The following is a 21357-nucleotide window of genomic DNA, read 5'->3' on the forward strand; positions in this document are numbered from 1 at the left end:
CAAGGGGGAGAGGAGACAGAGAGACAGAGAGAGCTCATATGTGCACGTAAGAGCTTGCTGGAACCAACTCTTAGGACACACGTAGACCAACTCTGCTTCCCGTCTATTGTTCTAGTGTTGCCCAGAAGATCCAGGAAACTCTCCGGGGTATCAAGAGTCTTAATTTTGCCTTCCTGCCCTCAAGTTTGCTCTAACTCTGACAGCAACTGCAGAAAAAGGTAATCACAAATGAAGGGACCTGGTCATCCTGAACGGTGACTAGGGGAGTTAACAGGGCTTCCATTCTTGGTCCTCCGTGTGCAAGGAGTAGAGGAGAGAGCCGGAAAGGGTCAAGGGAGCAGAGGTAAGCAGGCCCATCAGGTGCATCCAAGGAGGTAAAGCCAGGTGCTCCTGCCACCATCACGTCTAGCACCTGGACAGCGGGGCTCAGAGGGGGCAAGAGGACACAGCACCATGAACAGAGAAAAGAGCTTGGGGACCTGAGGCATGAGGCTGCTGGTGTGGGGTCTTAGGGAGTCAGGGCGGAGGTAGGCAAGGCTGCACCAGTCACACCCAGGAGGGAGGCCTGATCTGACCCTGACTCTTGGCTTTGTCAGGCTCTCGGGCCCTCTCGGCCACCCCCAGGCCTGGCCCGGCTCCCCACCAGCCTCACTTCACCCTGGTGCACAGCCTTCTCCAGAGCCCTTGTTTGAAGTTCCAACTCAGCCAGCCCCACCCTAGCATGAAATCTGAGACTGGGGATAGAGCCCTCAGCCTCCTGCTGCCTCCTCCGAAAATCACTCCAAATCCATCCAGGAGTAAAATACATCAGCTTGACTTCCTACCCATTCTTCAAGGCCTTCCCTCCTCCATGAAGAACCCCCAAATCTTCTGTGACCCCTGGTTCTCTGCCCCCCACCCCACCAGGACTGCAGAGGGGCAAGAAGCTCCTTGAGCCTTTAAGCCCTTTCCTTCAAGGAGGCACAGAACACATCCTGGCTGGGGCGGTTGGTTACATCTGCACTCATCTTGTCCCCTCCTGGACTGGAAGCCCTTTGAGGGCCGGGGCCACGTCTTAGACTTTTCTGTATCTCCACCAAGATCAAGACCAGGGCCTGGCCCATATTATTAGCATTCTGTCCATGTAGAACAGCTGAATGAGTAAGTGACACAAGCACAGGGACAGGGAGACACTCCCTTTTCCTGCAAACCCAGCCCATTCCCTCAGAAAAAAAAATAAATAAAGTGAGAGTGTGAGGCACAGAAAACAGGGCAGTAGGCAGCAAACATTTATTAAGTGCTTACTGTGTGTTAATCTCTAAGTAAGTGTTTTATATATGTTCTCATATTTAATCCTTACCACCAACTCTACAGAGAGACATATTATCAGTTCCATTTTACAGGTGAGAAAAGCAAAGTTCAGAGATGATAATTAACATTCCCCAGGCAGTAGAGCTAATGAGTTGTGGGTCCAGGATTGACAGCTTAGGTCTGCCTGCCTCCAAAGCCCAAGCTCCATCCGCTTAGCCTCATGCCCACTCCAAGCCCAGGGAGAAAGATGATGGCTAATGTCTGGTTCTCCCACAGCCCAGCAAGGGTGAAGGAAGGCTGAGAGATATGACTTCTCCTCCTCCCACTGGAAGAAGGGTCTACCTTTCTTGTAGCTCGCTGTGATCCATCCACCCAAAGTAGGAGCCCAGAGTCAGGACTAGAGGGACCCAACCCCTTATGCCACAACACAGGCGCTTCCAGAACTCTAGGGACTGGGCCATGACTCCTGGCCCTGGCTGTTTGGAGACAGGATGAAATCAGAGGCAGGAAGTTGAGGAAAGATTTTGATGATATCTTATGGCCTGTGTGTTCTCTTGTCTCAGGCAGCCTGCTCAGGGTCATCTGATTAGGCAAATGGCCTGAGTGTCTGGCCATCTGGTCACTCCAGGGGCAAGACCCTTCTGGGCCCAGCAGGAGTGAAGGGGTTACATGGGGTCTTCATGGACAAAGAACACACACACACACACACACACACACACACACACACTCCGGGGCCCTGACCTCAGCTAATTAGCCTCCAGTGTTTGTGGACTAAGAGAGCTGATACACGGTGTTTGAGTTCTCTGTGTTTTTCCCCTTCCCACCCCAACTTGGCCTTGGTAGGTAACTCTGGCACCTAAGGGCAGAGGCAATAATCCCCTCCCTAGCTGGCTTCTCGAACTTTGACAGCTGTCTCCTCTGTCCCAGAAGGCTGCTGTGTTTGGTGGGGGGACCATGGGATACCCAGGGAGCATGACATCAGAGGATCCCTTGAAAAACTTTCTTCTTTCACTTGGGCTGGGTGGGGGCCTCAGGAGACTTGCTCCTCGGAGATGCAGGCCTCCCGCACCCCCTGGGCAGACAGATGTGCAGCCTGGGGGCAGCCCAGACAGGCTGGAAAACAACGTCCTGGAGCCTGAGATGGGGGAGAAGGGAAAACTACACACACACACACACACACACACACACATACACACACACACACAGAGGAGTTTGGCCAGTAAAGTTTCCTGCAGGAGGAAAAGCCTCCTTGGCCGCAGGTTTTTCCCTGGACCCAGGGAGCTTTCCCCAGGAACCCTCTGGGAAGAGAAGGCAGCGGCAGCAGCTTCCACAAACAGCAGCAAAACTTCAGTCCTAAAAGTCCCCCAAACTCCCCCCTCCCTCTCTCCCTCTTTCTTTTGTTCCCCACTGCATTGCCAACCAGGCAGCTCCCGGCTTCCCACACTGGACTGTCCTCCCCCAACCCCAAACCCTAAGCAGCCCGCGCCTCCCCGCCGGGCCTGCCCGCGCCCCGGCCCCGGCTTCCCGGCCGGTCGGTGGGGTGGGGGGGCGCCTACCCGCCTTGCAGGGGTCTTTGTAGTTGACGGGCTCCGAGTCGTCCTCCTCCCCGAGGTCATAGGTGTAGTCGGCCAAGTCCAGCGGCCGGCCCGGGCGCGGGAGCAGCAGCAGCAGCCAGAGCAGCAGCGGCAGCGGCAGGCGGGCCGCGCCGGGCATGCTGGAGGGCGCGGCGGCGGCGGCGGCGGCGGCGGGCGCGGTGGCGGCGGCGGCGGCGGCGGGTCGCGCCCGGACGCGGGAGCCGGCGAGAGGGGAAGCGGAGGACTGGCGGCGAGGGGAGGGCGCTCCCCTCCGCTCGCCCGCGCGCTCCCTCCCCGCGCTGCCCCCCCTCGCGCGTCCCTACCTCTCCCCCTTCCCTGTCCTCGCCCCCCTCCTTCCTGTCTCCCGCCCCCTCTACGGCCCGGCTCCTCGGCCCTCTCCCTGCGCCTCCAGCCTTCTCCGCTCCCTTCCCTTCTTTTCCTCTTTCCTTCTCTCCTCCCTCCCTCTCCCCCCCCCCCCTTTTAGGGAAATGAGCTCGCTGGAGGGCGGGTTTTCGCTCGGAGCTCGGCCCCCCTCGGGTCCGGGACGGCGCACGGCGGGGCTGGGCGGCGAGCCAGCCAGGGGCGGGGACGGCGGGGAGCCGGCCCGCCCCGGGAGGGGGCTCGGGCGGCCCGGGGCGCCCGGCGGGTCCGGGGAGGGGGCGCCGGGCCCCGGGGTGCCTGGCCGACGGCAGCTCCCGCGAGGTGCCCTCTAGCGGAGGCTCGTCCCGCGGGCGCTGGGCCCGAGCCCCGTCCCGGGCAGCGGGATACGCTGTCAGGTCCCCCCGCGCTTCTGCCCGCCTCCGCCCCTCGGTCTCTGGCTGCGTTTCTCTGCCTGCGTCTCTCGGTCTCCGCCTTTCTCGGACCCTCGCTCTCTCCCATCGCGGTCCCTGTCTCTCTAGTTCGGTCGGTCTCTGGCTGTCTCTGTCTCTCGTCCTCCCTCGGGAGACACCACTGGAGGGCGCCTAAAGCCCGTGGATTGCCTAGTCCCCTCGTCACTGCCCCCAGTCCCCCCATCGCGCCCTGACAGAGGGGGCAGGGGAAAGACCGGTCGCTCCCTCAGGTCCCTACCCTTCCCCTAACTGGCCCCACCAGGAACAGGACCGAGGGGGTGTGGGAGGATGGAAGAGACGCACCCTTTGTTTTTCAATCAGGCTGCTTTATTCTTTCGTGGTAGGAGCCCCTGGGCCCTAGGAGCCGCATCTCTTCTGCCCGCTCCCTCCTCTCCCCACAGCTCCCATTTCTCCAGCTCCAGTCCCTGTGGTACGGGTAGGAGCAGCTTCCTGCCTCTCTGCAAAGACCCTTAGCGGGTGGATCTTTCCTCTTCACCTGGGGCTTCGACAGGCCCTGAGAAGCAAAGAAACACTGTTTATTATGGGAGGGAGAGGGACTACGAGGGGGCTGTCTATGAACTTGCCCTCCCAGGAGCTCCCTAGGTGACCTGCTCAATGGATCCCCCAGTTCCCGGTCAGCTGACATGGCAAGGTGGCGCAAGCCTTCCTGGGCCACTGCTCCTCGGTGCCCTGGCGGTCACATCTGCTCACCTGAGGGGTCCTAGATGTAGTAGAGGGGCACTTCGCCACACAGGGTGCTCACTGTGGTGCCCAGGAAGTCCAGGTCCCCAGGGGATGCTAAGCCAACATCATGGCCCTCCTCCTGGCCCAGCTTAGAGGTAGACACGGCAGGCTTGATCTGGAAAGAGCACCTGATTTGGAACCTGGGAACTGAGTTTCTGTCTCACCTGTGGCCCTTATTGTGGGACCTCAGGCATGTCGGGCCATCTCTCTGAGCCTCCTAAAAGTCTTACTTTCCTCACCAGTGAAGAGGGGGCAGTGCTAGAGTCAGAAGCCCCTGGGTGGTGAGGTTCAGCTGAGGCCAACAGCTTGGCATCAGGGAAGGAAGGGCTGGGGAATAGGTAGGGAAGGTGTGGTACAGGTGAGTTTAGGCAGGGGCACCCACCTGGCAGCCCACAAGGAGTAGTGCTTTACAGGTGACAAATAGCTGTCATCTCAAATGCTCCTCCCAACAGCCCTGGGGGGGGGAACAACCCACTGCTTCTCACACACCTACCTGGAAGTTCTGGAACTTTCTAGTGAGAGCCTCAAGACTTGGGATGGTCTCCGGAGCCATCTTCATGATGTAGCAACAGGTTCCTGGGGCTGGCTTATAGGCAATCAGGAGCTGAGCACAGAAACCCCAGAGTTCATTCAGGAAGGCCCTGCCTTGCTCACTCCCTGACCCTGATCCTGGGCCATCTCCCTCTAGGTGAGGCCCCGGAGGGAGTCCTATTGGAATCTGGGGCTCAGCCTAGGGAAGCAAAAGGGCTAGGGGCTGGGGAGGGATGGATATGCATGAAGTGGCACGGCTGGGTGGCCTAGCAGTCTTGTCATCGGCCCCATCCCCAGGGTCAGGAGGTCAGGCATACCCACCCGCTGGTAGTCGTACACTACGATGCCAGTGGAGCCAATGGAGAAGGTGGCAGTGGTGCCCACACGCTCCCGCAGGGCCAGGTTCTTCTGGGATTCTGGCCCCCCAATACTCATCTCTAGGACCTGGGGGAGGGCACAGGATGGCCTTGTATTTCTCTTTCCCTACTCATCCCTTCTGTCCCCATGTCCACCCTCAGCCCTCTTTACTAAAATGTGTTCCCTTCTTCCCTGAGAGCCCAGACAGGCTGGGTGGGACCGGATGCTGGAAGGAACAGGCTGCCAGGCCAGCAAGAGGCCTGGTGGAAAAGCCTAAGCTGGGGTTGCCACCCTGTTCCTGTTTCTGTCCTTTCTTGAGGCACCCCTTGCCTCCTCCCCTCCATTCCCCTCAGCCAGTTCACTCTGCCCAGCCCACCCAGCCCCTCCGTTTGGTGTGTCCTCTACCCACTTCCCATCCCATTCCGGGCCTGCTCACCATCTCAGTGTGTTTCTGGCTCATGTGAAGACCCATTAGCAGGGCCCCTACAATCACCACGACCACAAGGACTATCACCACGACCAGGATGAGAAGGCGTTTGAGGTTCACAGGGCAGCAGGGGATGCCGAACCGGCCCCGGGGGGCTGCCGAGTAGTCCTGACATGGTGGGGCAGGCAGGGAGACAGGTATGAGGTCATGAGGAGGGCCCTTCTTCTCCCTGCACAAGCTGGACACCCTCCCACAGCTGGACTGCAATGCTATGGATGTGCAGAGGAGGGCTGAGATCAGAGAAGGCTTCTTGGAGGAGGTGGCCCGGATTCCAACAGAAATGCTTAGACGTGAAGTCTAGCGTGAAGAGACCCAAGGGAACCTGCTTCCCCAGTCTCATCTCCTGCTGTTTCCTCCAGACCCCTGACACCCCAGCCATCCCCATCCCTCTCTGTTACCCCAAATAATCCATGCTCTCCCACACCTCCCTGCCTTTACACATTCTACCCCTTCTTCCCGCAACGCCTGCCTTCTCCACCTAGGGAGCTCCGGCCTATTCTTCGGGAACCAGCTCAAATGTCACTTTCTCTGTGAAGCTTCCTGTGACTCCCGCATAGCGGCTGCTTACGCGGTGCTCTCTGCCGCCCTTTCCGCTGACCACTGTGGTGGCTCTCGGGTCCTCACATTGGAATGATCGGTTGCCATGTCCATCTCCCCGAGGGACTCTGCCTTAGTGGTTGGTGTCCCTGCCCTACCTTAGCACAGCCCTAGGTTAACTAAGCGCATGAAGTCGGATGAAGAAACTGGCTCGGAGAGCTCGGATGAGACAGGGCCCAGCTCACACGTATGTCCACACAACGGTCATACTCACCGGCGGGCTCTCAATCAAGACCTCTTTGCTGCCCACATCCATCTTGCCGCAGGCTCCTTCCCCTCTCATCTCCCAAGTGTGACTAGGGTCTTATATGTGCCGGTAGGGAGAGGAGACAGAGGTGAAGGATCCGGCCCGCTTCTGCCAGCCAAGCCCTTGACTTTGAAGCCTGTTTGTTCCTGGCCCTCCAGAACGGAGGTCCAGATAAGCCCCTGCAAGAGCCCCTGAGGGCCCTTGGCCCTGGCGCACGAGTCCTCTTGGCCCCGGCCAGAGCAAAGCTGGGTGTGCGGAGCAAACTTGCCCTTGGGCAGTCTGCGCCTCTCACCGTAGGTGTCTTCCTGGCCTTGGCCACCTTTCTTGCTGGCACCTGCCCCTGCAGTCTTGTGGCTTTCCTCGTTCCTCTGCCAGGTCAGACCTCTCAGGCAGCCAGCGCTCTGACCCGGTGGGGAGTCCACCACACTTCCCAACAGAATTGCCCCTGTGCAGAGGGCTGAGCCCCAGGAAGGGGAGTGAGGAGGCAATGCCTGTGGACCTGCTGAAGGCAGTGGGTGCTCCGGCATCAGTGTGGGGGTTCATATGTGGCCATTTCTCAAAAAGCCTCATATTTTCACTTCAAGTATGCCACCTGCCTGGCCTCCTCCCACACATCCGGTACCTAACCTCAGACTTGCCCCTAGTCATTCTTTTCCTAATTCTGAAAACTCTGTCCCCTCTGGCTATAAATTTTCACCTACTAATGTGTGGTTTCTCATTCTTTGCTATGGGCTCGTTTGTAATCTAAAGGCCTTTCCCCCTGCTTTTACTTTCATTTGAATTTATTTTATGCTGAATTTATTCCCAGGCCATACGTTGTTGTTTCTCCAGTTTCTCGTGGGTTATCTTTCTCCTCTGTGCCACCTCCTCTTCTGGGGGTCCCCTGGGCTGGGAACACTCTGCTCTGTCTCAGGAGAGACCATCTCAGTGTGGCAGGGAGAGCTTCTGCAGGGGTTAGTCCGACCACGAGCTCTGCAATCGTAGCGGCTCATCTAAGGGCTCTGCTCACCGGGATGTGCTCGATGACCAGAGAATCTACACCGAAACCCTTAAGCTCGGCGTGACTCTGCATTTTTCAGCATGCGCAGCAGAAATTCAGCACTCTTTTTAGGCCGCTGGCCCTGTGTCCAGCTCCACTGTTGGGCCCGGGCACACCTATCAGCTCCACCACTGTGGTGATGGAATGGCCCACACCGCTTCTGTAAAGTGACTCCTTCGGGTACTTGGTGGCTTTGGGGATATGCATGCCCTTGATGATTTGGGCAGTTTCATGAGTGTTCTTCAAATGCATGTGAAGATTTGAACCTCTCGATATGAATGATTTTGTTGGGTTTTCTTCATCAAGTAAACAGTGAACCATTTTCAGAGATCAAGTGGAAGGCTTTTGATAGCAGATTCCACACCTGACACTTCTCTCTTGTGCCCAGTCTTGCACAGGGCTGGGTGTGGTGACTGATGGGGTCCCAATCTCCTCGTTCTTCAATTTCACCTGCTTGGTGCTGCCTGTGACCCTATCCCTCTGTGCTCCTCTTTTATACCCTCTGATCCTAAATTTGCCCCGAGAATCCTCCTCACCTTGATGTGATGCACTTTCTGGACCTTCTCCTTCTCCCTTCCTTCGCTTTTACCTCCTTCCTCAAAGCCACTTCTGTTGCTTTGTTGCACTAAACCAAACCAACCAATGGCTGCATCTTTTCTCTTGGGTTCTCCTCCACTTGCTGGGCTAGCTGGTCTCTACAGTGCCTTTCCCTTGGAACTTTCATGAGTGTCTAAGTCAGAGCCCCACCCTCACTCTCTGGCTCCTGATACTTTAGCTCCGACACTTCACCCCAGTTCCTGTCCCCGGCCTGGGGGCTCCCTCACGCCTTCTCTGCCATTCAGTCACGAGCTGGCCCCCAGCTCTCCAGCCCTGGCGGGTTGCCCCGTCCCCATGAGGACCTCCTCTCCAGCAGGAGAGCCTTTGGCCTCCAGGTTGCACAACAGCATAGCATCTGAACTGACAGCGCCTGAGAAGATCAGGGAAGGAGAGAGGGGCAGGAAGGGAGTGTTTGCTCCCACCACCCTCCTCACCACCACCCCCAACTGCCCTTTTAAATATATGCAGAAACCTCTAGCAGCAAGTGTCCTAGGAGGATTGGTTGGGGGGGGGGGTTCACGGAGGAGGGGGAAGCATCCTCCTCTCAACTGTGTGCAGCCTCAGCTGTGGGCAGGTGCCAGATGTAGGCGACAGCTGGCTGTGGTGCCCACCCCTGCCCACCCCCAGCGCCCCCACTGCCGCCCCGGGTTGTCCTGGCGACGCTGGGATTGATTGGCTGACTCACATGCACTGGGCCTGAGCCAGGTGGGCAGCGGGCCAGTGGGAGAGCCAAGGAGGACTGCAAGCATCGCGGGGTCCCTGCGGGTGTCTCAGGGGGCCGCATGGTCCAGCTGTGGAGCCTGTTCTGAGCAGGTGCTGTGTGTAGGGCTTGCCATCACCAGCTAGTGCTGAGAAAGGAGTCTCCCTTGGAACGAAGCCTCTGCTTTCTCAGGTCCTCAGTCTTCCCTGCAGGCTGCCCTTAGGCTGTAATTCTCACAAGCTTTATGGTTTTTCTTCCCCCCCCCCACTTGTTTTTGCCTATTTGGAGTTTGGGGGAAGAAGGTTGCCCTCACGTTTCATAAGGGAGTTCAGATGCCAGCACCGACTCCTCTGGCCCTGACCCATAGAGATCTTGGGCTCCTCGTCTTCGTTCTCAGGAAGTGAGGAGAGACCTTTAGCAGGGCATGCATAGCTGTCCCCTTGCCCCCCACCCCCAACACGCCAGCCCTCTGCTGCAGATTTCTCACATCTTGGCCTTTACTTAGGCCATCTCTCCCTCCTGGAAATCCCACCCTCAATGCCTCTCCACCTCTCCAAGTGCCGCCAACCGTAAAAGGCCAGGCAAGAGCCAACGGCACCTGGTCTGCCACCTCACTGGCCCGGGCTACAGTGCCCCCTCCCTCCGCCAAAATCTCCCAGCCTCCTGCTGCCCTTTCACCTGCCACTTAGCACACACTGCTGTTCTCGTCAGCTATGTGGGAGCTTTCTGTTGCCCAATCTTCCCTGGAACTGGTCCTGAGACCCTGCTTTTCTGAGGCTTCTTAGCTGCTGCAGGGCAAGGAGCATGCACACAGCCAGCATGAAGGGGCTCCTGGTGAGCGGTCAATAGTTCATTTCTTCAGCATGTGGAGGTCTTGGGGCTTCGCTGGCCGGCTCTGGGACCCTGAATGAATCTGTCTTTCTGCCTTTCCAGGCTTTACTGTGTTCAGCTGTGAAATGGGACTAGTCTGCCTGTCCTGTCCCCCTCTCCAAGCTATTGTGAGGACCCAATGACATGGTCAATCCAATCACCACGATTATCATCATCTACTTCATCCCTAGCTGAGAACAGGGCCGAGACTCCCCCTTTCTGTCTGTGTCTGGGCTACATCCCTCCGGGAGAACCGTGGGTGATGGAGAGCCCTACGGTAGCCACCCCTTCTATGTGGACCTTCTCTTTCCCCCCTTCCAGCGCCTCAGCTGCAGGGGCTGGGACAAGATTCACTCTGCCCTTTGTGCGCTGGGCAGAGCTGTGCCAGGGACGGGTGGGGACGGTTGCCCAGCTGCCCCAGCCGCCCTCCCCACCCCCATTGCTCGTCTTCCCACAAGCTGGCATGCAGAGGGCCGCACGGGCAGTGGCGAGTGAACATCAAAGGGACGGGGCATCCCTGCTTGAGAGAGCACGGACAGACGGACAGACGTAAGCTCCGACCGGAGAAGCCCCTGCTGGCAGCGGCTGGGGACAGCTAGGGACACATCTTAGACCCAGTGATCTCAGTTTCCTGGCCTGATATGGAAAGAACACCAGACTGGGAGCCCATTCACCTGACTTCCAGGCTCCCCCGGTCTTGTCCCAGTGAATTTTTGGCACAGTCTGTCCCGCACACAGACCCCCAGGGAGGTAACACGGCAGAGAGCAGCAGTTCACAAACATTTTGGTTTCAGTGCCCCTTAACATTCTTAAAAAATAGTGAGGACCCCAAAGAGCTTTTGTTTATGTGGGTTATATCTATTGATATTTACCATATTGAGATTTACTGAGAAATTTAAAAGTGTTAATTAATGAAAATTGCAATAATAAACCCATTCTATGTTTTAACATAAATAACATAAATGTTTAAAAACTATTTTATAAAGCAAAAAAATTAGAGACAAGAGTGTCATTGTTCTACATTTTTGCAAATCCCTTTATATTTTAAAGATTTCTTTGTTTATTTAGAAAGAGAGAGAGCATGAGCAGAGGGAGGAGCAGAGGGAGAGGGAGAGAATCCTCAAGCAGATTCCCTACTGAGTGAGGAGCCACTCAGGGCTGGCTCCCAGGACACTGAGATCATGACCTGTGCCAAAAGCAAGAGCTGGCTGCTTAAGCGACTGAGCCACCCAGTCTTGCAAATCTCCTTAATTTCTGGCTTAACAGAAGATACATCATGTAGCCTCTGGAAATTCCAGGGTACTTTGTGAGAGCGTGAAACTGAAAAAGTAAAATTAAGTTTTAACATTCTTACGACAATTGTTTTGACCTCAGTGACTCCCTGGAAGGTTCTCCTGGACTGCCTGGACCACACTTCGGAAATCCCTGGTATAGAAGTATAAATGCGAACTTCGGAGTTGGGCACAGTGGATTGAAACCCCTGTTCTGTCCCTTTCTTCGGGTACTACCAGCCTCACTTCTCTTATCTGTAAAAGGGGATTACTATCATCTACCTTAAAAGGTTGGAAGGGTTAAGTACACAGAGCATGCAACATACAGTACATGTGACATCAAGCTGGGCTGCTTTCCTCTTAGTCTGGACCTCAGTTTGCTCATTTGTGACCAAGAGCTGGACTGGAAAACGTCCAGGGCTCTACCCAGCTTCAACCGTCTGTGGTCGGGTAGGGAGAGATGTTCCAGAATTCCACACACTCCCACTCCAACTCAGGGACAAACATTTCCCTTTTCAGCGCACAGAGACACAAAGGCACATTCTGTTCACCGGCCCGTGGAAACACATGTGAACGCAGCTACACACATGTCGCTTATGACACACCCATGAACTCTTGTTTAGAGGATGTGTCCCCCGAGGGCCACGACAGACAGACAGGCACGCAGAGGCACGCGGATCCACAACGCAGAAACGCCCCCGCGGGGGTTATGTGCCTCCGTGCGAGTGCCCGCGCAGAGGTGCGCACGGGCACAGTCATGCCAGCGTAGGGCGCACACGTACACCTCCCACACCTGCACTCACGACAGTCCCTGGGCGCTGGACACGCAAGCGGACGGCCCCGGAGACCGCTGTGAGGGCGTACAGCGCCCAGGGCCGCAACCACTCCTTTCCTGGGCTACTCGCAGCTCGGGACTCCCCCGCGCCCCCGCCCCCTCCGCCCTGCGCGCGCCCCCGCCGCACTCCGCGGCCGCCCCCGCCGGTCAGCCCTCGCTCGGCTCCGGGCCCGCGCAGCTTTCCCGGCCGGCTCGCGAGAACGAGCAGGGCAGGGGACGGAGCCGGCGCCCGAGGGCTGAGGAGTCGGCTCTCCGCAGCGGGCGGCCGGGCCCCTAGCTGCGGTAGCAGTGGCCGGCGGCGGTGGCCCGGAGGTGGCGGCCCGTGCTGGGTGGCGGAGAGCGGCGGGGCCGGGGCTGCGGCCGGCGGCCCGCGAGAGAGCTTGCAGGCAGCATGGCGGGGCTGCGGGCCAGGCGGGGCTCCGGGCTCCGGCTGCTGGCGCTGTCCACGCTGGGCTTCTGCCTGATGCTGCAAGTCAGCGCCAGGAGGCCCCCCAAGACGCCCCCCTGCCCGCCCAGCTGCTCCTGCACCAGGGACACCGCCTTCTGTGTGGACTCCAAGGCAGTGCCCAGGAACCTGCCCTCCGAGGTCATCTCTCTGTGAGTGTCCTGCCCTGGCTTGGGAGGTGGGGGAGTGGAGAGAGGGAGCGCTTGGGAGGTGGGGGAGTGGAGAGAGGGAGCCCTCTGAGAGTGGGTGGGGAACACCCTTGCTCCCCCTCTACAAAGTGTGGGGAGCAGGAGGACTCCAGGGGTCCTCAGGACTGGAGATTCACGGCATCAGCAGGGCAGGGAGTTCCGTAGTCATGCAGGCTCAGCAGCCATGGCTGGGAAACAGGAGTTTATGGCCAAGAATGAATCATCACCACCATCAGCATCCATGAGACCTACTGTGTGCAGGGCTCTGGACGTGGGGGGAGGGGATGTTTACAAGAGCATGTGGGCCCTGCCTGTGATGTCACACCAAGGGCAGAAAGGCTTTTTGTGGGGGGAGGGAGGGTGGAAGCTGGGGGAGGGGTGGGAGTGACATCCACTCACACAGTGCCCTGGCACAGGACAGCCTTCCACTGGTCTTCCCTCCACTCTGCACTGGGCCGGCCAGCCTGTCACTTGCTGGAAGTGGCCTCAGGGATGAGCTGAGCTGTGTGGTCCTTGAGGGCAGGATACCAATCCTCCACCCCCATCCCAGGGCCCCATCCCTCAGCAGCTCCCAGCACACTGTGGGCGTTTGAAGGTGTGGGTAATGGAACCTTCTTTTGGCTGAAGGGGAAGCTCAGCCTGGGGCCACTGGTGCTCAGGGAGGCAGTAGGGAAGGGTAGTGATGAAGGAAGGCAACGAGTTTATGGAGGGGAGAGAAAGATAGCTCTGGGTAGGGAGGCCAGTCTGGTGAAATGGGGAGTTTCCAGGGTAAGTGCGTGTAGAACCATTGCCCTGTTCACCTTGTGTGCCCTTCTACCCCTAGTCCCTGCACAGTCCCCACAGTACTAACTCCAGTGTCCCCTACAGGACGCTGGTGAATGCTGCCTTCTCAGAGATCCAGGATGGAGCATTTTCCCACCTGCCACTGCTGCAGTTCCTGTAAGGACAGGGCCTTGGGGAAGGGTGGGTGGGGGTGGGGCAGTGGAAGGGGACAGACCCTGGACCGGGGAGAGGAGAACAAATGCAGGTAGTCATTGCAGAGTAAGGTGCAGGTGTCCCTTACTTTCGCTGTATGGGATAGCCACAAAAGGTGGAGCAGCATAGAGTCAGGAGGGTGCGGGGAGCCGCTGTGGGGTGAGGGAAGGTGGGGGTTGCATGTGAAAACTAAGAGTGGGTATTTGGGGCCCAGTTAGAAAAGGACTTGACTCCTCTGGAGACCCAAAGAATTGGGTGCAGTAGCCTGGGATGGTGCCAGAAGGTGCCAGAAATCTTAGAGACAGCTGACTGCAGGGACCAGGATTTGGAGAAAGAGCTGGGGGTCGAAAGGGAGGGAAGTGGGAAGGTGTGGAATTCTAACAGGGGCTGTTTCTGTTTGAAGCCCCAGTCAAAGGAGAGAGTGCCTGTGAGTTACCCCAACTCCTTTTCACCATGGGTTACCCTCAAACTCACCACCAGTCTGAGAGGGACTGAGTGAGCTGGGATGAGGGTGGGAGACAGAGAATGGAGGCAGAGACAGAGATAGAGAGACACAGTGGGGAAGGACCAGGCTTGACAGGAGAGATCTGCCCCTGACTGTTTCTATCCTTGAAGCAAATGGCTTCTGGGCCCAGAACAGGCTCCTGGCTGGTCTTGCTGCCAGGCTGCTCTGGGGTCCCGAGGCGGGGCAGCAGGGCTGCAGGACTGTGAGGAAGCCCCAGGGTGAGGTGGCAGGCTGGGGACTGGCACAGGGAGCACACCCTTGGAAGCTCTAATTCCCCCTCTGTCTTTCCAGGTTACTCAACTCCAACAAGTTTACTCTGATTGGAGACAACGCCTTCACAGGACTGTCGCACCTGCAGTACCTGTGTGTGGCAAGGAGTGGGGAGATGGGAACCAGAAGGGAGGAGGGAGCCTTGGCCTGGGTGGACTGAGAGGGCAGGCTGAATGAGGAAAGCTGGGGGGAGGGGGGGTAAGGGGGAGGGAGAGCCCTGGAATCCTCTGACTGCAGGACTCAAGCAGAGGGTCATTTCATCTGCCCCTCTGCCTAAACCATCCTGCCCGGATGCGCTGTCACCACAGGCTTCATGACACCAGAATCAGAATGGAAGCCTGTCTCAGGACCATGGGCAGGAACCTAGGTGGGGCAGAGGGAAATAGCTGGTTGGGGGTCTGGGATACTGAGTGGCATCTAAGACAAATTCTCATTATCTCCAGCTTCATTGAGAACAATGACATCTGGGCACTATCCAAGTTTACCTTCAGAGGACTCAAGTCTTTGACACACCTGTGAGTACATCACGGACACACACACACTCACACACACACGGGACCAGAGCCCCTCATCACTGTGGCCTTTGGCCTCAGTCAAGTGACCCAGGGGTCTCTTGTGAGATCTTCAGGTGACCCAGGGGTCTCTCTTGCAGATCACTGGCCAACAATAACCTGCAGACACTGCCCAGAGACATCTTTCGGCCCCTGGACATCCTGAGTGACTTGTAAGGCTGAGCCCTACCTCTTTCGACAGTGCCACAGAAGGGCGTGTCCCTGGAGAGAGTGGTGTGGGAGCTAGAATTGGGAAGATCATAAGGTCTTGAGAGGCTTGGGTTTGGGGAAGCCTCCTAGAAGGCTACTAGATACACAATGTATATGTGTATGTTTTTTTAAACATGTGCTTTTTAAATGTATGTTTGATTTGAACGTGCATTGAAGTCCTCTAGCATAGCCACAACCGTTAATCAGTATGTACACAAGAAAAAAACAGGATTGTGGAAGGTTTGAAGGAACTGAGATGCAACATAGCTATGCAGATTATACCCTGCAAAAGGCACCTGACCCAGGAGGTCAGTAGGGACTGAAACTTGGCCCCTACTCTGCTGGCCAAGCACGTGTCCATGGGGTGCACCTAGCCCAAGGGGAGCTTTTGTCTAATCTGTGCAAAGATACCATGGGAGCAGAAGCCTTGAGTATACCCACTTCCAAAAGCCTAGAGAGCCTGGGGCAGGGGTGGGGGCAGAGCCCCTGGGAGCCTCGTCCTCTCTGTGTTCCCTCCATCACCCTCACGATCCAGGGACCTGCGGGGCAACTCGCTCAACTGCGACTGCAAAGTGAAGTGGCTGGTGGAGTGGCTGGCGCACACCAACACCACGGTGGCTCCCATCTACTGCGCCAGCCCGCCCCGCTTCCAAGAGCACAAGGTGCAGGACTTGCCGCTGCGGGAATTCGACTGCATCACCACGGGTAAGAGGTGCCCCCCCCAGGCCTCCCCAGGGCGGCTCCGCAGGCGCTGCTGGAAGAGCCCCCAGCCTCCGCCAACCTTGCCGGTCCAGCAGCCCTTACCCCCCAACAAGCTTTTACCCTTCTTCTTCCCACCCCTCCCCTCTTATCCCTGCAGATTTCGTGCTGTACCAGACCCTGCCCTTCCCAGCAGTGTCGGCCGAGCCCTTCCTTTACTCCAGCGACCTCTATTTGGCTCTGGCCCAGCCAGGTGCCAGCGCTTGTGCTGTCCTCAAGTGGGACTATGTGGAACGGCAGCTTCGAGATTATGATAGAATCCCAGGTACTTACCCTGGCCTGGCTGTGGTGACCCCCGTTTAAGGGAGTGGGAGGTGCTGGGCTCCATTGTTCCTCTCCATTGAGTTCCTACAGGTAGAGGCATAGATGGGACATGGTCTCTGCCCATAATAACTTTCCAGTCTTTGGGGAGAGGCCAATACATACACAGATAACATCCATAGAATAAGTGGGTATGAGGAGGGAGATATGAGCACGATGCTCTGGGGCCGCAAAGGAGAGGCCTACCCTGGGCAATCAAGGAAGGCTTCCTGGTGGAGGGGATGCCTGAGCTGTGTCTTGAAGGATGAGGGAGAGTCAGAGGTGATGCTTAAGTGCCTGGCTTAAGTAACTGGGTGGTGCCAGTGAACCAAGAAGGAGATAGGAGTGGCTAGTGAGCTCAGTTTGGGATCCACTGAATTTAAGCTGAATCTAGAAGGCTGAGGGAGACTTAGCTCAGAGAAAAAAATGTGGGAAGGGTATTCTGGCAGCAAGAACAGTATGAGCAAAATCAAGAAGCTGTGCAACAGCTTAGTGCATGAGTGCATGCATGTGTAAACTGTAAGCAGCTCATATGACCACAGCATAAGGTTCTAGGTAGAAAGAGGCAGATGAGACTCAAGAGACATGAGGACCAGGTCACGGACAGGTTTTGAGCACAGTGTATGAACAAAAGCAGCCGGTATTTTAGAACACTCTCTCCGTATGCAGTGTGGAGAGTGGCTTGGCATGGGGTAAGGCATGTGGGCCCACCATTAGGGAGATGTGCTGGGGCCTGGACTGGGCCAACAGCAGTGGGGATGGAGAGTGATTTAGAATGGAGGAGTGAAGTGACACAAGAGGAAACAGAAAATTTAAATTACCCTGTATCTCTGAAAGGACCTGAAGTCCTTATGAAAAAGAAACCTTTCCCCCCAAAGAAGACCCCAGAGCCAGATCTCCCTGGTCTCTCTGGTAAATTCTGGAAAGCAGTCACGGAAGAAATACCAGCAAGCCTACGCAGACTGTACTAGAAAGCAGAAGGGAGGGTTGGCAGGCCTCGGGGCCGACTGGCTGTGGGTGAGTGAGGGACAGGGAGGTGTGGGGGATGGCTCCAGGTTTCTGGAACGGGGTGACTGGGTGGAGCCACAAACAGAAATTGAGAACACAGAGGAGGAGGAGGAGGTTTGGGGGCAGATATGCGCCCAGTCATGGCCAGCTGGAGTTTGAGGTGCTCTTGGGTGTGTGGGCATGGTGGGTCTGAGCTGCACCTTGGGAGCTGGGGGATCATAAGTAGGGGGGATCATGACCAAGGCCGTGGAAGGGATTTAGGGGTGACTGCCAGAGCCCCGGGGTTCAACATGGGCTTTCCTGGGGGGAGTGGTGGGGAGGAGGAGGGCGGGTAAAGCAGCTCTGGGAAGGAGGAGAGGAGAGGTGATAATTAGGGACACCAGGACACGTGAAGAGTGTGGCCCCTTGTGCTTCGGATGCCTGAGAAGAGGTCAGATCAATCTGGTTGTTGAGCGAAAGTACATTCGTGCAGACATCCTCAAACATAAAAGCCCTTGCAAAAGTGGGAATTCTTAGGATAATGTGTTTTCATACACAACTATCCAAACATCAAACTGTGATTGTGTGTACCGTGGCTCTATCACCTGGCTGTGGGTGGGCTCAGGCTCTTCCTCCTTGCCCTGCCTGGCATCTGGCCAGCCAGGTAGCTTTGGGCAAGTCACTTAGACTCTGAGCCTGCTTCTTTCAATGTGAAATGGGCAAAATAATAGGATCCATTTCAGAGTGATCAGTTGAGGCCATCTGTTCACACTTAGCACAGTCACTTCACACAATAAAAATTCAATAATCGACAATATGGATAAACAACTGGTCAATATCTAGGGATGCCTATTTTGTGCTCAGTGTCAGCTGATATTTAAACCCTGCGGGCAAGGGTGGAAGGAGAGTGATGCTGAGACAGATTATTAGCTGAGAAAAGTGGGTAAGTTCAGTGGGAGGCATACTGTAGCAGAGAGCCTTAGTTTTGGGTCAGGGTTGGAGGCGAGTGACCCCCTTTTCAAGGGCATGGCATGGGTGGGGGCCTGCGGCTGCCGGACCCTGCCTGATGCTGCTTCTCTCCACTCCGGCAGCCCCCTCTGCTGTGCACTGCAAGCCAATGGTGGTGGACAGCCAGCTGTACGTGGTTGTGGCCCAGCTGTTTGGGGGCTCTTATATTTACCACTGGGACCCCAACACCACACGCTTCACGAAGCTGCAGGACATCGACCCACAGCGCGTGCGCAAGCCCAACGACCTCGAGGCTTTCCGCATTGACGGCGACTGGTACTTTGCTGTGGCCGACAGCTCCAAGGCGGGTGCCACCAGCCTCTACCGCTGGCACCAGAACGGCTTCTACTCCCACCAGGCCCTGCACGCCTGGCACCGTGACACTGACCTGGAGTTTGTGGACGGTGAGGGCAAGCCACGGTTGATCGTGTCTAGCAGCTCCCAGGCACCTGTCATCTATCAGTGGAGTCGTACCCAGAAGCAGTTTGTGGCCCAGGGCGAGGTGACCCAGGTGCCTGATGCCCAGGCCGTGAAACACTTCCGTGCTGGTCGCGACAGCTACCTGTGTCTCAGCCGCTACATCGGCGACTCTAAGATCCTGCGCTGGGAGGGCACCCGCTTCTCTGAAGTGCAGGCCCTGCCCTCCAGGGGCTCCCTGGCCATGCAGCCCTTCCTCGTGGGCGGCCGCCGCTACTTGGCCCTGGGGAGTGACTTCTCCTTCACGCAGATCTACCAGTGGGACGAGGGGCGCCAGAAGTTTGTGCGGTTCCAGGAGCTGGCTGTGCAGGCCCCTCGGGCCTTCTGCTACATGCCTGCTGGGGACGCCCAGCTGCTCCTGGCCCCCAGCTTCAAGGGACAGACACTCGTGTACCGACACATCGTGGTGGATCTCAGTGCCTAGAGGGGTGCTGAGGCCTCTGGGTGTCCGGCAGACCTGAATAGAAGTCTCTGTGTGAGCCGCACGTGTGCCTGTGTGAAGACACATGTAACCAACCTGCATACATGGCCCCACGGACACCCCGCATCCCCCCCTCCCCGTGAGCATGGGCACACACTGTGGGCGGGCCAGGGGAGCCACTTACTGTAGTTGTCATCAGCATGGAGACTTGTAGCTGTGCCAGGCAACCAAGCGGCCCTGTGCCCACTCATACGTGGACATCTGTCAGCCCCACACCCTACCTGAAGTCCCCCCCACCCTGCCCCTGATCTGCTGCTTTCCCCGAGCTCTGGCTCCAGGGGAGGAGATGGGGGCGGGGCAGAACCACCCCTCCCGTTTTTTCAGCTTAGCTTCCCTACTCTCTGGTCTCCCCGCGGCCACATCCTTCAGGCTGCTGGGCTCACTCACCCGCGCTACGCTCCTGCGTGCACACGTGGACGCTCATGGACACCCTCATTACACACACACCTGTTGACTCTCCCATTTCTGTGTGCACACATGCAGATTCAGTGCGGCCTAAAGAGGCTCTCCTGCATCACCTTGACTCTCTTCTTGGAGAAGGCGCATGGTACCTTCCCTCCTCAGCTCACCTCGTGTGCCTGCCCTGTAGCTGATAAGGATGGGAATGGTGGTGCCAGCCTCTGGGCACCAGCTCGATCTGGGGGCAAAGCAATAACAAAGCAGTCCCTGAGTTCCTCTTAGGGCTCTCTCTTTTCTCACTGGAGTTTCCTGCTCTGACCTTGAATCCAGCTCACCTGGGGACGGGAGACCACCCAGATAAAAGCCTTTCAGCTTCTCTTTACTGTGGCTGCTCCAGCTTCAGACCACCCCTGGTTCAGCCCTGCCTTTGGGATGTGGACCTTGAGCCGTGTAGGCGCTGTGAGGTGGGTCCAAAAGCCGGCCGAGCCAGGGACCGGCAAGCACCCGAGCCAACTGGGTGGGTGCCAAGAGCGGAGGAGGCCTAGAGAGCATCTTGGGGATCCTGGGACCTCTCCAATCCCCAGAGGCAGGCCCCAGGAGCATTGCCTCTTAGTGCAAGCTGAGTAGCGGAGGGGGCGAGGGTCCTGTAGAAGCAGCACCTGAGAGCCAGGCTTCTGCTGCCCTCTGCTGTATGCTGGGGATCGACAGCCCTGAGCTGCAAGGCTGGCCGAGAAGCCGTGGGGTGAGGCGGGCAAACTTCCCTGTGCCTAGACCGTGTAAGGGCCTACTGGTGGCAGGATGCCCAGGGGCACTTGGGGGCAATGTTATGAGTCACTGCTGCAAATAAAAATTTCCCACCCCATTGCTGGCTCTCGGGTGTCCAATGGCTACAGTCAGAGACAGCTGTTTGGTTCAGAACAGAGCCAGGGCTGTGCTCTGTGTCCCTGCTATTGTCAGGGGGCCAGCATTAGCGTGCAGACCCCCTTCTCCCTTGTTCTCCTTCGGAGGAGCAAGTGGGCACCCCATGATCAGCTGGGGCGGGGGTCAGGAGTTCACAATGATGATACCCAGGTGCGGAGCAAGTGTGACTAGTCTCTACCACCTGGGGCTGACTCATGGCCCAAGTTTTCCTTCCTGGAGATCAGTTTTGGGGCCCACTGAGACTGGAGTCTGTCCCTCCATCAGATCAACTCCAACCAACATGGCCAAAGACAAGCTCAGGAGTCTCTCTCCTCTCCCCTCCGTTCCATTGCCGCCAGCCCTTGCCCTAGGTGTAAGATTTCAAGCAAGTCTACTGATTTCCCTGGCCCTCGGTTTCTCTTCTGTAAAGTAGATACTAAAACCTACTCTACCAATTCTGGATCCTGCCACTTAGCGGCTAGGGCGGCCTCAACCATGTTTCTTATCCCATTTGTGTCTCCGTTTTTCTCATCTATAAAATGTGAATAATCAAGGTGCCTAGCTGACAGAGTTAGTGTGAGATTTAAATGCATGAAATATATAATACATTCACATATGGAAAGCTGTTGGAATAGCGTGTCTGACACTGCATTGTGACTTGCATCGGTCTTTAGGACTCTATGAGATGAGGAAGTGGCTGAGAGAATGGTGCTTGGTGGGAAAGAAGGAGGTTAATCTTTGGGGAGAACTGCTGTCTGTGGACTAGGGTTCCTCACCCATCAGTCTCAGAACCCCTGGGCCCTCTGTCTCTCCTGTAGTCTCAGGTGCCCCCGACCAAGCCTGCCCCTAGTCACCCCCTCACGATGTGGAATCTCACAGGTGCCTTGTCTGGGGTTCCACCTCTTCAAACCACATGTGCTCTTGGATTAGCAG

The 21357-nt window shown here is 57.1% G+C and overlaps 3 protein-coding genes across 5 annotated transcripts in view; 1 reads left to right on the forward strand and 2 right to left on the reverse strand.

Annotated features, from left to right (window-relative positions):
• Positions 1–3159, reverse strand: part of BMP1 (bone morphogenetic protein 1) — a 42125-nt gene extending 38966 nt beyond the window's left edge. For 2 of the 3 annotated variants that reach the window (XM_045774029.2, XM_045774030.2), the window contains exon 1: positions 2847–3157. In XM_045774029.2, coding sequence (XP_045629985.2) covers positions 2847–3003 — 157 coding nt within the window. In that variant the 5' untranslated portion in view covers positions 3004–3157. Of the gene's footprint in view, positions 1–2846 lie in introns of all 3 variants that reach the window. The other variant, XR_006775641.2, reaches the window with a different exon arrangement.
• An 840-nt stretch (positions 3160–3999) lies between these two features.
• SFTPC (surfactant protein C) lies at positions 4000–6745 on the reverse strand. The gene is made up of 6 exons (XM_045774071.2): positions 6625–6745; positions 5763–5921; positions 5291–5413; positions 4932–5042; positions 4406–4553; positions 4000–4208 (listed from the first exon to the last, which is right to left on the reverse strand). Exons 1-5 carry the CDS (start codon positions 6691–6693, stop codon positions 4416–4418), a joined length of 600 nt encoding a protein of 199 aa, XP_045630027.1. The 5' UTR covers positions 6694–6745; the 3' UTR covers positions 4000–4208; positions 4406–4415.
• Positions 6746–12096: 5351 nt separating this feature from the next.
• On the forward strand, positions 12097–20386 carry LGI3 (leucine rich repeat LGI family member 3). Its single transcript, XM_045774070.2, has 8 exons — positions 12097–12566; positions 13470–13541; positions 14374–14445; positions 14796–14867; positions 15005–15076; positions 15649–15818; positions 15973–16137; positions 18251–20386. The coding sequence occupies exons 1-8, from the start codon at positions 12361–12363 to the stop codon at positions 19066–19068; spliced, it is 1647 nt and encodes a 548-aa protein (XP_045630026.1). The 5' UTR covers positions 12097–12360; the 3' UTR covers positions 19069–20386.
• The last annotated feature ends 971 nt before the right edge of the window (positions 20387–21357 follow it).

Source organism: Ursus americanus, chromosome 13 (assembly GCF_024610735.1).
Source record: "Ursus americanus isolate L20-20 chromosome 13, mUrsAme1.1.p, whole genome shotgun sequence".
NCBI lineage: Eukaryota > Metazoa > Chordata > Mammalia > Carnivora > Ursidae > Ursus > Ursus americanus.

Excerpts from the sequence above, each read along its gene's own strand:
- SFTPC (XM_045774071.2), bottom strand. The coding sequence starts at position 6,693 with ATGAGAGGGGAAGGAGCCTGCGGCAAGATGGATGTGGGCAGCAAAGAG. Across the intron at positions 5,922-6,624 it reads TCTTGATTGAGAGCCCGCCG|GACTACTCGGCAGCCCCCCG; the intron begins GTGAGTATGACC and ends CCACCATGTCAG. Across the intron at positions 4,554-4,931 it reads GAAAGTTCCAGAACTTCCAG|ATCAAGCCTGCCGTGTCTAC; the intron begins GTAGGTGTGTGA and ends TGCTCTTTCCAG.
- LGI3 (XM_045774070.2), top strand. The coding sequence starts at position 12,361 with ATGGCGGGGCTGCGGGCCAGGCGGGGCTCCGGGCTCCGGCTGCTGGCG. Across the intron at positions 13,542-14,373 it reads CTGCCACTGCTGCAGTTCCT|GTTACTCAACTCCAACAAGT; the intron begins GTAAGGACAGGG and ends CTGTCTTTCCAG. Across the intron at positions 16,138-18,250 it reads AGATTATGATAGAATCCCAG|CCCCCTCTGCTGTGCACTGC; the intron begins GTACTTACCCTG and ends CCACTCCGGCAG.